This window comes from Trachypithecus francoisi, unplaced genomic scaffold (genome assembly GCF_009764315.1).
Source record: "Trachypithecus francoisi isolate TF-2019V2 unplaced genomic scaffold, Tfra_2.0 Contig01579, whole genome shotgun sequence".
Lineage (NCBI taxonomy): Eukaryota > Metazoa > Chordata > Mammalia > Primates > Cercopithecidae > Trachypithecus > Trachypithecus francoisi.
Window position 1 is genome coordinate 4,576,500 of NW_022681442.1, and position 11,680 is coordinate 4,588,179.

Here is an 11,680-nt window from a genome sequence, read left to right on the forward strand (position 1 = left end):
ACAATTCCTAGCAATTATCACCGCTCAGAGCTAATGTGAACGCATACAAGTCAGGTTCCTCACACTGAGCAAATGTGACTTCCAACCCCATTAGAAAGTAAAACATACCATCAAGAAATCAACTCCTGAAGAAAGGCATTTTTCCGGCAACCTGTTAAATGCACACAGAAGTCACTTGTCACTACGTTTCTAAACTTTGTACTTTATTAAATAAAAAGTTAATAAAAGCAATGCTTCACTGAGTACTTGGCATATCTTGAATACAGTGCTAAATTCTCTGCCAACATCATCTCGAGGAGTCCTCACAACTCGGCAGCAAGCAGGCTTAGTTCCACTTCACAGATGAGAAAACCAAGGCTAAGAAAGTATGAGTAATTTGCTCCAGGGTCCCATTATGAAGAAGAGTAGCGCCAATGCCCCATCTCGTTTGAGAGCTGTACCCTGGAAGTGGCCAAAGTGAAGAGCACACTTGGGTTCACCACCTTCAATGAACTTAGTAACAGATCTCAAGGGTGCAGAGAGCCTCACCCTGCAAGCTTCTCTCCCATCATCTGTATTAGTTTTCCACTGCTGCCATAACAAATTACCACAACCTAAGCAGCTTAAAAATCACACAAATTTATTATCTCAGTTCCACAGGCCACATACCCAGCGGCTCAGGGTCTCAAAATCAAGGTATTGGCTGGCTGGGCTCTTAGCAGAAGGCCCTGGGAGGAAATCTGTTTCCAAGCTCATTCAGGGTGTTGGCAGGACCCAATTCTTTGTGACTGTAGGACTGAGGTTTCCATGCCGGTCATCAACTAGGGGCCTCCCATAGCTCCCTGAGGCCTCCCTCTGGTCCTTGCAAGTGAGCCCCTACATCTCAGAGCCAACAACTGTGCCTCCAAACAGGCTCTTCTGACTGCCTGTTTCATAACTTTCACAGCCAAAGTTCCCTGTGCCCATGTGGATGGTCCTGATGACCAGCTCCAAGTGACCTGAACCACACCTGCAAAGTCCCTTTTGCCATGTAACATATCAAATTCACAGAGTCTGGGGATTAGGGCATGGACCTTTTCGGGGACCATTATTCTGCCTTCAACACCATCCTTAAGAGGTGAGTGAGCACATGGTCCTCACATGTGATTCTAGAACATACTGCATCTTTTCACCTAACCTTAGGAACAGGATCCATAGGAACATAATTTTATTGACGTTGGGACATAAGACTGCCTACTGGGCTGTGAGGGAAAAGATCATCTGGCCAGTGTGACAGCTAAGTCAAGGTTTACGCCTGTTAATAAGCCAGGCCTGTAAACATGACCCACCAACTCAAAGCCAAGGGGGAAACACGTGCTGCTTAAATTTCACAGGCAGCCCCCAGTGGAATGAATCAGCAGGAACCAGCATTTCCTGCCTTTGCAGAAGGAACCCCAGATCAGCTGTTTACTCCTTTCCCAATTTTACAAAATAAACAACTGAAGTATCTCATTTACAAACAATGCTTCTAACAGATTCCAAGTACTTGCAAACAATAAGCTGTGATTCATGTTTCCAAATGAGATGGAGTTTTATCATTTTCTTTCCCCTCGTGATTCATTCATGGGCCAAGTGGCCAAAGTGGAAGTGTGGTCCACCCACAGAGCCACCAGAGCGCCTCCAGGGAAACACAGCACTGTTGTTAAGCTCTGAAAAATGCTGGAGTTGGTATGAGTGGTGGAGGGGTCCTCCAGTAATTTTCCCTTAGGTGGAAACAGCCAATCACCTACTGGAAATAAATCCCTACATTCCAGCACCTACATCCTTCCCAGTCAGCACCCTCCGTGAGAATCACTAAAATCCTCCCACTGCACACTTCCAGACAAGTGAGGAGCCTGGGATGGCCCCAAAGCGCTCATGCTCAGCTCCTCTCCCACCCTCCCTGATGGGGGACTCTGGTTAAAGTGCCTCTGGATGCCGACGGAGTGGTGCTGTCTCATTATCGTCTACCCAGCGAGATGTCATCTGCACCCAGTGAGAGGAAGCACAGCAGCCACTCTCTACCTTCAGCCCTTCACATCTTTCCTGTAATTTCCTGGCAAAACCATCCCAGATACTTTGCACCTTTTAAAATTTTCCAACCCTGTTATCTATGTTTTCTCAACTTGTTAAAATGTATTTTTTCTGAATCAAACATGGAGTTTTCTTAAAACCAAAGTATTAACAAGAGGTGTGATGTTAGAAGTCACCACCATGAGCGCTGGTGAAGCTTCTGGAAGGTGTGAGACTCAAGGGCACGGCCCCATTCTGGCCCACAGCCTCCTCCTCAGCAAGGAGACCCCATTCTCCCATCTATGAACATTCTTTTCACTCTTCTCCAGACCATCCAGCTACGCTATAGGATCCTCACTGACACCATCCAGGTCTCTTTGGGGGCAGATGAAGGGTAACAAGGTCTCTTAAAATGTGGTGTCCCAAAGAGAAGCCCTGCCCATCTGCAGGCAATCACAGGACACTGCAGCAGCTGAACCCCAGGCGGCCACACTTCACATCCAGGAGGCACCACTTACTAGTGATGCGAGCTGGGGCAAGCAAGCCACCTCTTCCTTGCCTCTGTAGAATGGAAGCAGGGATGGCCCCCACTGCATCCCCAATGGCCATTACTGCACCCTTGCCATGGGCGCTTGAGTTACTTCCTCAGCAGGGCCAGGGCTATGGGATGCCTGCTCCTCTGCCAGCCTCCTGCCTCTCCCAACTATCCACCTCCTCCTCCTTCTCTCTCTCTCTCTCTCTCTCTCTCTCTCTCTCTGCGTGCTGGTGCTAGGTTCCTTGGGAGTCAGTCCTCAGCTCTCTCCTTTACACACTACCCCCTAAAGGACCCCCACTGTCGCCACAACCCAAGCATTCTCAGCTGGAATCTCCACCTTGAACCTCCCTCCTCCGATGCAGACTGAAGGCACGTGCCAAGTGCCCCAGACTGATTCCACAGGGTGCAGGTTACAGAGTCTGCAGTCAGACAGACGAGCTCTCCTGCACTTTTTGTGAATGTATCTGAGCCTCGGTTTCCTCATCTGCAAAATGGGGGGATGGGGAGGAAGCTCAGCCATAATGGTCTTGAAGCAAGGAGCCCCCCCCCCCATGCCTCCCAGCATGTGGAACAAGGTAAGTGCAGGCCCGGTGGGACCCAGGGCTGTCCCAGCACTGTCCCCACAACCACTGTCCAGCTGGCTCCGTGGTCAGGCCCCACGTAAGTCATTGACAGCAGAGAGAAGCAACTGTTCACAGAAAGGAGAGCGCTCCGGGAACAAGGGCGCTTCCCAAAAGTCAGAGGGCCAGGATTCGAACCACACCAGCAGAGGGGCGGGCAAGTCACTGCCAGTGCAGGCCCAGCACAGGCCAGGCACAGAATGGGCGCAGGGCTGCTGCTGAGACGGTGCCCTCGGAGGACACAGCCTGGGCTGTGGGAGGCGAGGCCACCAAAGGTCTTTCCAGTCGGGCCGACTGGCCTGGAGAAGGCAGGCGGTCAAGGATGTCTGTGGATGGTGGGACCGGGAAAAGCCAGCCCGAAAACCAAATGGGAAGATCCCAGACCCCGGAGAGCGGGAGAGCAGCCACGGCAAGGTCCGGAGACCAGGCGCACAGGTCAGAAGGAGGTGGAGGTCCGCAGGCCTCGGCGGCGGGCTGCGGGTCCCCAGCGGACGGACCCGTCTGTTGTGCCCCAAGGGAAAGCCGCCCTCTCTGGAATGCGCACTCGGGTCCGAAATATAAACTTGCAACCCGACTCCTTCCATCCCCCCTCGGAAGCGACAAAGAACCGCGGAGCAAAAACAGGCCCCCGCTCTCCCGGACGGGTCTCCGGGTCCGGGCCCACAGGGGCGCTCGGCCGCTCGCCTTCTCTTCAAGGTCCCACACGGTCCCCAGCGAGACCGCCGAGGGGCAAGGGGCGCCGGCCACCCGGGTCGCGCCCGCTCCTCCCCGCCAGGAAAGGGCGGAATTCTCCGCTCTGACCGCGCCGACCTGAGCCCGCCCACCCAGAGCCCGGACGCGGGACGCAAGTTCATCCATGCAGCAGAAGCCACCGCGAGACAGTGACCCCTGGATTTCCCTGACGGGCCCATCCGTGCACAGAACTGCTCAGGGGGCTCCGCTGCAGGGGTCCCCAGGAGCGGGCGTCGGAGGGGACACCGTGGGGAGGGACGCACCCGCCCCCATTCCCACCCTACCCCCTCGTGTTCCCGACCCGGATTCCCCGGGCGGGAGCGGACGCTGCGGGGGCGCGGGGCGGCGGGGGCGCTGGACACTGCGCGCGGGGCGGCGGCGCGGGCGGAAGCGCCTCTCCCCGGCCCGGCGGCCGCTCGGAGCGGCAGCAACAGGCTCCTGGCACACCCGCCCCGCCGGAGCCCAGGCTTGGGGCGAGAGGCGCGGCGGCAGCGCTGCTCACCCACGCCGTACTTCTCCTCGCGCTTGGTGGGCACCCAGCGCGTCATGGCGCCGCCGGAGCCGCCGCGGGTCGGGCAGGAAACTCCGCGTCTAGGCCGCCATTTTCCATTCCTTTCGAGCCGCGACAGGATGGGGAGGAAAAAGTTTGCGGCGGAGGCGGCGTCATGTGGGACGGGGCGGGCGGAGCGTCGCGGGCCGGATGGGAAAGGCCGGGAGCGCCGGCGGGAGGCGGGACGGCAGCGGGCTCTGCGCCCGCCCTCGACGCGGACCCTGGGCCCGGACCCCGCGGCCGCCGGGGCGCCCCTTCTCGGTCCCCGTGCGCCCAGCCCCTCGCCCCGCACCCGGGCACCCCCGCGGGGTTCTCCTGAGTTCCTGGAGCTCCCAGGGCTGGCGCTCACGCCGTGAGAGGGGTGCGCCCTTGGGGGGCGGGGGGTTTCTACGCGGGGTAGGAAACGGGCGGCTTGCAAGGCGCGGGCTTAGGCCAGAGCCAGGTGGTGCGAGGTCCCCACCTCGGATTCCTCCCTGGTGGAGAATCCCAGAGCAGAACAAACAGCAGAGGCCCTGGGAAGGGCCCTCCTGAGCACGTGGCTCATTCATTCATTCAACCAACGTTACCTGAGCGCCTGCCCACCCATTGCCAGAGTGTGCTGGGGGAAGGGACGCGTCAGGTAAGAGCACAGGTGAGTGCCGGCCACTCAAATGGGGTGAAAAGAAGTGGCACAGCGCTGCCGAGGGAGTGCGTTCCAGACAGATCACCTCTTGCTTGGGTACTGAATGAGTGGAGTTTTCCAGAGAGACCAGGAGGAAGCAGTCGCAGAAACCTCAGCCTGACTTGGCTTGCAGAAGCTGATGCTAGAATAGTTGTGGGACTCAGGATCTGGGGAAGACAGAAGCAGGGAAAGGAAAGCCCAGGCCACGCGTGGGGCTCAAGAACGGCATCCTTGCCCGAGATGGGAGTTCTCAGGCCCCAGTGTTTCCCTTGACAGTAAAAGGTGGGGGCTTCAGATTTCTCCAAGGGAAAAGTTAAAGCAACACACACCTATTTATTTTTACTGCAATTTCAGAAAAGAGAGGTTAAAACCAAGAAATGGACAAAGCCTCCGAATGAAGGCAGCCCTTTAAATGGAGTAAATTTGGTTTCATGGCACATTAATGGGGCATCTTCTCTCCGAAGACACAGAGACAACTGCAGTAGATTAGGGGGCCATCAGGAATTGGAGGAACGAAGGTAAAAAGAAGAAGGTAAGAAAAAGAGGTCCCTACCTCTGTGGGGTAGGGACAGTGCTGAACAGCAGGGCTCGGGAGCCCACAGGGAGGTGGCCAGGATGGCCACAGGGCCTGGGGAGGACCAGGTGGGGCACCATCCTGGGTGGAGAATGCCCTTCACCTACCCTAGGGGCCACCCAGAATGCAGATTAAATAAACATTCAGGAATGGCAGCGGAGCTTTTCCATTTTCGTGGGTTCAGAGGGAACCTGCTGCGTTCAAGAGGATAACGTGGGACCTGAGCATTCTGGTAAGTCAACCCCACATTCATGGAAAGCCACGGGCTCTGTTTTACTGATAAGGAACTGAAATCCCACAGAGGAAGTGGCCAGGCTCACTCACACACAGCATGCACTTGAAGCTTTCTGTGGAAATCAGAAACCTCCAGGCTTCAGGCGCTGTGGTGGTGGCCTGGTGACTCTGACTCTTTGAAGGAGAAGCATCTGTGAAGGTACTGTCCACGAGAAGTAGGGTGCTCTATAATAAAGGACATGGTGGCCTGACCTGCTCCAGAGCAGTGAGGGCTCCCTTGAGGAAATAAGATAAACCCAGACTTTAAGGATAAGCGGAAACCAGCTAGGTGAACTGGAGTGGGAACAGCACGTGCAAAGGCCCTGGTTTAGGAAGGAACACCACTCCTTCAGAGCACGGAAAGGCCAGGATGGCCAAAGCATAGGAAACAACAGGAAAGTGACATAAATTGAGGTTGCAAGATGTAGAAGAAGGGCCTTATTGGTCGTGCTAGGAATTTGGAATTCTGCAAAGAAGCCTGGGAAATAGATTTTGGTGACACTCGCCTTCTCATACTTTTGGTAGACCCATACTTTTGGTAGACTGTCATATAATAAATGTATAAATCAGAATTTTAAAACTCCAGATGGGGCCGGGCACAGTGGCCCATGCTTGTAATCCCAGCATTGTGGGAGGCTGAGGCAGGCAGATCACTTGAGTCAGGAGCTCGAGGCCAGCTTGGCCAACCAGGGTTTTAGTAGAAACCCTGTCTGTACTAAAAATACAAAAATTAGCTGGGTGTGGTGGCGCACACCTGTAGTCCCAGCTGCTCAGGAGGCTGAGGCAAGAGAATTGCTTGAACCCAGGAGGCAGAGGTTGCAGTGAACCAAGATCACACCACTGCATTCCTGCCTGTGTGACAGAGCGAGACTCTGTCTCAAAAACAAACAAAACAGAACAACTCCAGGTGGACCATGGGCTAGGTTTTTGTGATTGTGGCTTCAGTCCCTTGATTGCAACATGTGCCCACGTTTGGCCAAGATGTACCTATAGCCATAGTCCTTGAAGCTCTGAGAAGATTCGTCAGCATCCCTGGGGTGTTTGGGCAGTGGTCTCATCTTGTGGCTCTAAATCAAGTCCATGGCCCTCTCTCACTGTGCTGTGGTTGCATAAGCTCAGAGCTGGCTTCGTCTCCAATTCCAGGAGCCCCAGAGGTTGTGGCCTGTTGACATTTTTACCTCCTGAGTCAATGTGGCTGGACCACAGGTCTCAGTTGCCCTCCCAGACATCTTGCAGGACTTGGGTCTGTGCCATGCTTGTGGGTGTGACCAGCCCAAGAATGCTGAGGCTCTCAGTTGCTCAGTGCTGCCTGTCACTGGGATTTCAGAGTAGTGGCCCCCCTTCTCCAAGATACAACAGAATCTTGCTTCGGAGCCATGAAGATCAAATAATATTACAGTTTTAAATCTTGAAAATTATAGTTTTAATTTTTCTAATTCAAAAAAATTTCACACATTTGCACTACAAATTCAGGAGGTAAATTCAGCAAAATCTTGCCTGGTGGAGGTATCAGAAGGCACAGTGAGTCAGTGGGGCATGTTTCTCAGTTGGTGGGGAGAGATGAGAATGGAGCAGGGATGTGGAGATTTTATGCAGGAAAAGGGGCCTGACCACACATTGCTTACCCTTTGAAAGGGGAGGAACAAGGTCTTGCAGGGAGGCCTATGCCCACTGCCTGTTGGATCCAGTGGCAGATCTGGGCATCATACTGGATGACCAGGCATGAGGTCACAATGCACAGTGCCACCCAGCCCAAAAGTATATATTCAAGACTTTAGACCCAACTTCCTGCTTACAGGAAATAGAGGAGGTTGAGGAACAAGTGACACCATAAGAAATAAACAGTGAAACAGACCAGGCACAGCGGCTCATGCCTGTACTCCAAGCCCTTTGGGAGGCTGAGACGGGCAGATCACCTGAGGTCAGGAGTTCAAGACTAGTCTGGCCAACATGGTGAAACCCCGTCTCTACTTTAAAAAAAAATCTGGACGTGGTGGCAGGCACCTGTAATCCTAGCTACTCGGGAGACAGGCACAAGAAGCGCTGGAACCCAGGAGGCCGAGGTTGCAGTGAGCAGAGATCGTGCTGTTGCCCTCCAACCTGGGCAACAAGAATGAAACTACATCTCAGAAAAAAAAGACACTGCAACAAAGCCGGAGGGTAGAATATTCTTTCAGGTAGTAATCCGGTCTTTTCAATAGTCAATATTGTAGAGCACGAAGGGGACAGTGGAGAAGAGCTGTTCTGGATTTTAAAAGATGTAAGAAACACAACATTTAAATGTACTGTGTTATCCTTGATTGGAAACTGCTTTTAATTATCCAACACTTAAAAAAATGTTAAGGGCAAGAGGTGGTTTGAACTATGGACTGTTATTAGATTATATATATATTTTTTAATTTTCTTAAGTATAATAATAGTTGTTATCATGGTTAGGTGGGAAAAGATCCTTAAATTTTAGAGATGCATGCTGGAGTATTTAGAAGTGAACCGTCATTGTATTTGTTATTTAAAATACTATAGGAATAAACAAGATGAAGCAAAATTGCTCAATCTAGGTATGGGTCTATGAGTGTTTCACCTTTCTACTTTTTTCTCCATATTTGAAATCTTTTGTAAAATAAAGTCAAAGTGGGGGAAGGAGGAGCTTGAGATTGCAAAATCCGTTTGAGAAGAAGCCACCTTGATTGGCTTCACTCTAATAGCCTGGACGCTGCCTCCACTCTCCAGGTGCACTGCTCAGCATTCTCCAAGAAGATCATTAACGCAGACCCTACATGTTAAATTTCAATCAGTTTCATCAAGCAAATATGCTGTTAAACAGAGAATGCTGTGTGCTGCGTCAGAGCGCCTTATGGGCAAATGTGATGGTAACTATAAATGCAGACCAAGCAGTCCTTCCCACACTGTGTACACAAAGAAATGAGCTCTGGAACTGGGAGCCAGGACATCTGCAGAAGGAGAATTCTGAAGTGAAAGGAGGCCTGGATATTGTTTGCAAGGCCTTGTCCCTAGAGCCTGGATGCTCTCAGACCTTCCACCTCTGGGCCTCAAGGTCCAGGACAGTGCCAGGGAGAGTTCGTAGAAACAAATGCGTTCCAGACCTTGGCAGCTGTCTAACTCTGAGACAGTAACCTGGCCACTCTAAGTTTCCTCATTTTTTTTTTTTTAATTTTACTTTAAGTTCCGGGATACATGTGAAGAATGTGCGGGTTTGTTACATAGGAATGCGTGTGCCATGGTGGTTTGCTGCACCTGTCATCTAGGTTGTAAGCCCCACATGCATTAGGTATTTGTCTTTTTTTTTTTTTTTTTTTTTTTGAGACGGAGTCTTGCTCTGTCGCCCGGGCTGGAGTGCAGTGGCCGGATCTCAGCTCACTGCAAGCTCCGCCTCCGGGTTTACGCCATTCTCCTGCCTCAGCCTCCCGAGTAGCTGGGACTACAGGCGCCCGCCACCTCGCCCGGCTAGCTTTTTGTATTTTTTAGTAGAGACGGGGTGTCACCGTGTTAGCCAGGATGGTCTCGATCTCCTGACCTCGTGATCCGCCCGTCTCGGCCTCCCAAAGTGCTGGGATTACAGGCTTGAGCCACCGCGCCCGGCCAGGTATTTGTCTTAATGCCCTCCCTCCCCTTGGCCCCCACCCCCTGACAGGTCCTGGTGTGTGTGTTGTCCACCCCCAGCCCCTGCCGTGTCCATGCGTTCCTATTGTTCATCTCCCACTTATGAGTGAGAATATGTGGTATTTGGCTTTCTCTTCCTGTGTCAGTTTGCTGAGGATGATGGTTTCCAGCTTCATCCATGTCCCTGCAGAGGACATGATCTTATCCTTTTCATGGCTGCATAGTATTCTGTGTTGTATATGTACCACATTTTCTGTATCCAGTCTTCCATTGGTGGACATTTGGGTTGGTTTCATGTCTTTGCTGTTGTAAATAGTGCTGCAATAAACATGTGTGCATGTGTCTTTATAGTAAAATGATTTCTATTCCTTGGGGTATATACCCAGTAATGGGATTGCTAGGTCAAATGATATGTTTTGGTTCTAGATCCTTGAGGAATCACCACACTGTCTTCCACAATGGTTGAACTAATTTACATTCCCACCAACAGTGTAAAAGCATTCCTATTTCTCCACAGCCTCGCCAGCATCTACTGTTTCTTGACTTTTTAATAGTTGCCATTCTGACTGGCAAAGTTTCCTCATTTTTAAGATAGTCTGACTTCTAAGGTGTTTTAAAGATTGAATGAAATAATGGCAGCAGAACTTAGCCCAGGTAAGGACTCTAGATGAAACAATGGTTTTCTGATGCTGGACATCAGGTGGTGCCGGACTGTGATCCCGGAAAGGAGTGAAACAAATGAGGTGCACCCTGCAGTTGCCCAGCTTCCTTCCTGGAGGCAGCTTTGGGCTGTGCATAGGAGGGAGAAGTCAGCTGAACCCTGAGTCTCACTGGGTGGAGACGGATCATGGAGTTCAGAGAAGCCAAGTCACTAGGATTTGCAGGTCGGAGTACCCAGGATAAGGGAGCTGCTCACCCAAAGAGAGAACACCAGAGTTCTGCAGAAGGGCCCCCCTGAGTCTCTGAATGGATGCTGATCTCTGCATCTGTGGAGTGAAGCTCCATGAGGCTGGCAGCAGAAAGAACACCAGAGAGTACCAGGCCTGGAATAATTCGGAAAGCTCACACAGTACTCAATGTTCCCTCCAGCCAGTGTGGAAACACCTCACAGTCTACAGAGGATCAGGCAAAGTCTTCCAAAAGATCGCAGCTTTCAACCAAAGGCTACTCTGGGAAGTAATAAAACTTAAAAGCCAGCTCAAGAGAATAAAACTGAGCTCAAGTTACTTGCTGCATGCTGGAACAAAGTCCAGCAGTGTTTCATCACAACAAAGTAAAATCACAATGTCTAGCATCCATTCAAAAATGACTAGCCATGCAAAGATGCCAGAAAATATCCCCCCCACCAGGGGAAAAAGTCAGTAGAAACAAATGCAGAAATGAAAAAGATGATGGAATTAGCAGGCAGAGGCCTGAAAACAGTGTTATAAATATACTCTGTGTGACCAGAGAGATAGAGAAAACCATGAACATAATGAGGAAAGAACCAGAGGCCAAGGAAGCCAGAGCCAGTGCTTTCATGGGAGCTGTGATTGTCATGTGGGACTGGTGTAGATGGTCTCTGAGGTCACTTATTCTAGCCAGCAAATTCTGGTATTCTCAGTTTCTTCCTTTTAAACTTAGGCAGTAGTGATCCTTCCTATCTCTGGTTACGAGCACTCACTGTTGCTACTGTTCTGAGCTCTGTGAATTACAGTGGCTGTCTACTGGGACTGTGTGTCCCTACTCACTCCTCTTTTGGTAACACCATCCTGATTGTTCTTTGGGGATCCACAATTATGGGCTGAATGATGTCCCCCAAAAATTCGTATGTTATAGTCCTAATGCCCAGTACCTGAGAGAGTGACTGTATTTTGGAGATAGGGCCTTGAAAGAGGTCACTAAGGTAAAATGAGTGAGCACTAATCCAATCTGATTGATGTCATTACAAGCAGAGGAAATTCAGGGCTGGGCAAGGTGGCTCGTACCTATAATCCCAGCAGTCGGGAGGCCGAGGTGGGAGGATCACTTGAGGCCAGGAATTTGAGACCAGCCTGAGCAACATAGTGAGACCCTGTCTCTACAAATGAAAAAGAGGAAATTTGTACTCACATAGAGACACCAG

General features: G+C 51.5%; 1 protein-coding gene across 2 annotated transcripts in view; it reads right to left on the bottom strand.

Annotated features, from left to right (window-relative positions):
* The window catches only part of DOCK1 (dedicator of cytokinesis 1), a 551,514-nt gene extending 546,966 nt beyond the window's left edge, over positions 1-4,548 (bottom strand). The window contains exon 1 of one of the 2 annotated variants that reach the window (XM_033179136.1): positions 4,400-4,548. In XM_033179136.1, coding sequence (XP_033035027.1) covers positions 4,400-4,445 — 46 coding nt within the window. In that variant the 5' untranslated portion in view covers positions 4,446-4,548. The remainder of the gene's footprint in view (positions 1-4,399) is intronic. The other variant, XM_033179142.1, reaches the window with a different exon arrangement.
* Between the last annotated feature and the right edge of the window lie 7,132 nt (positions 4,549-11,680).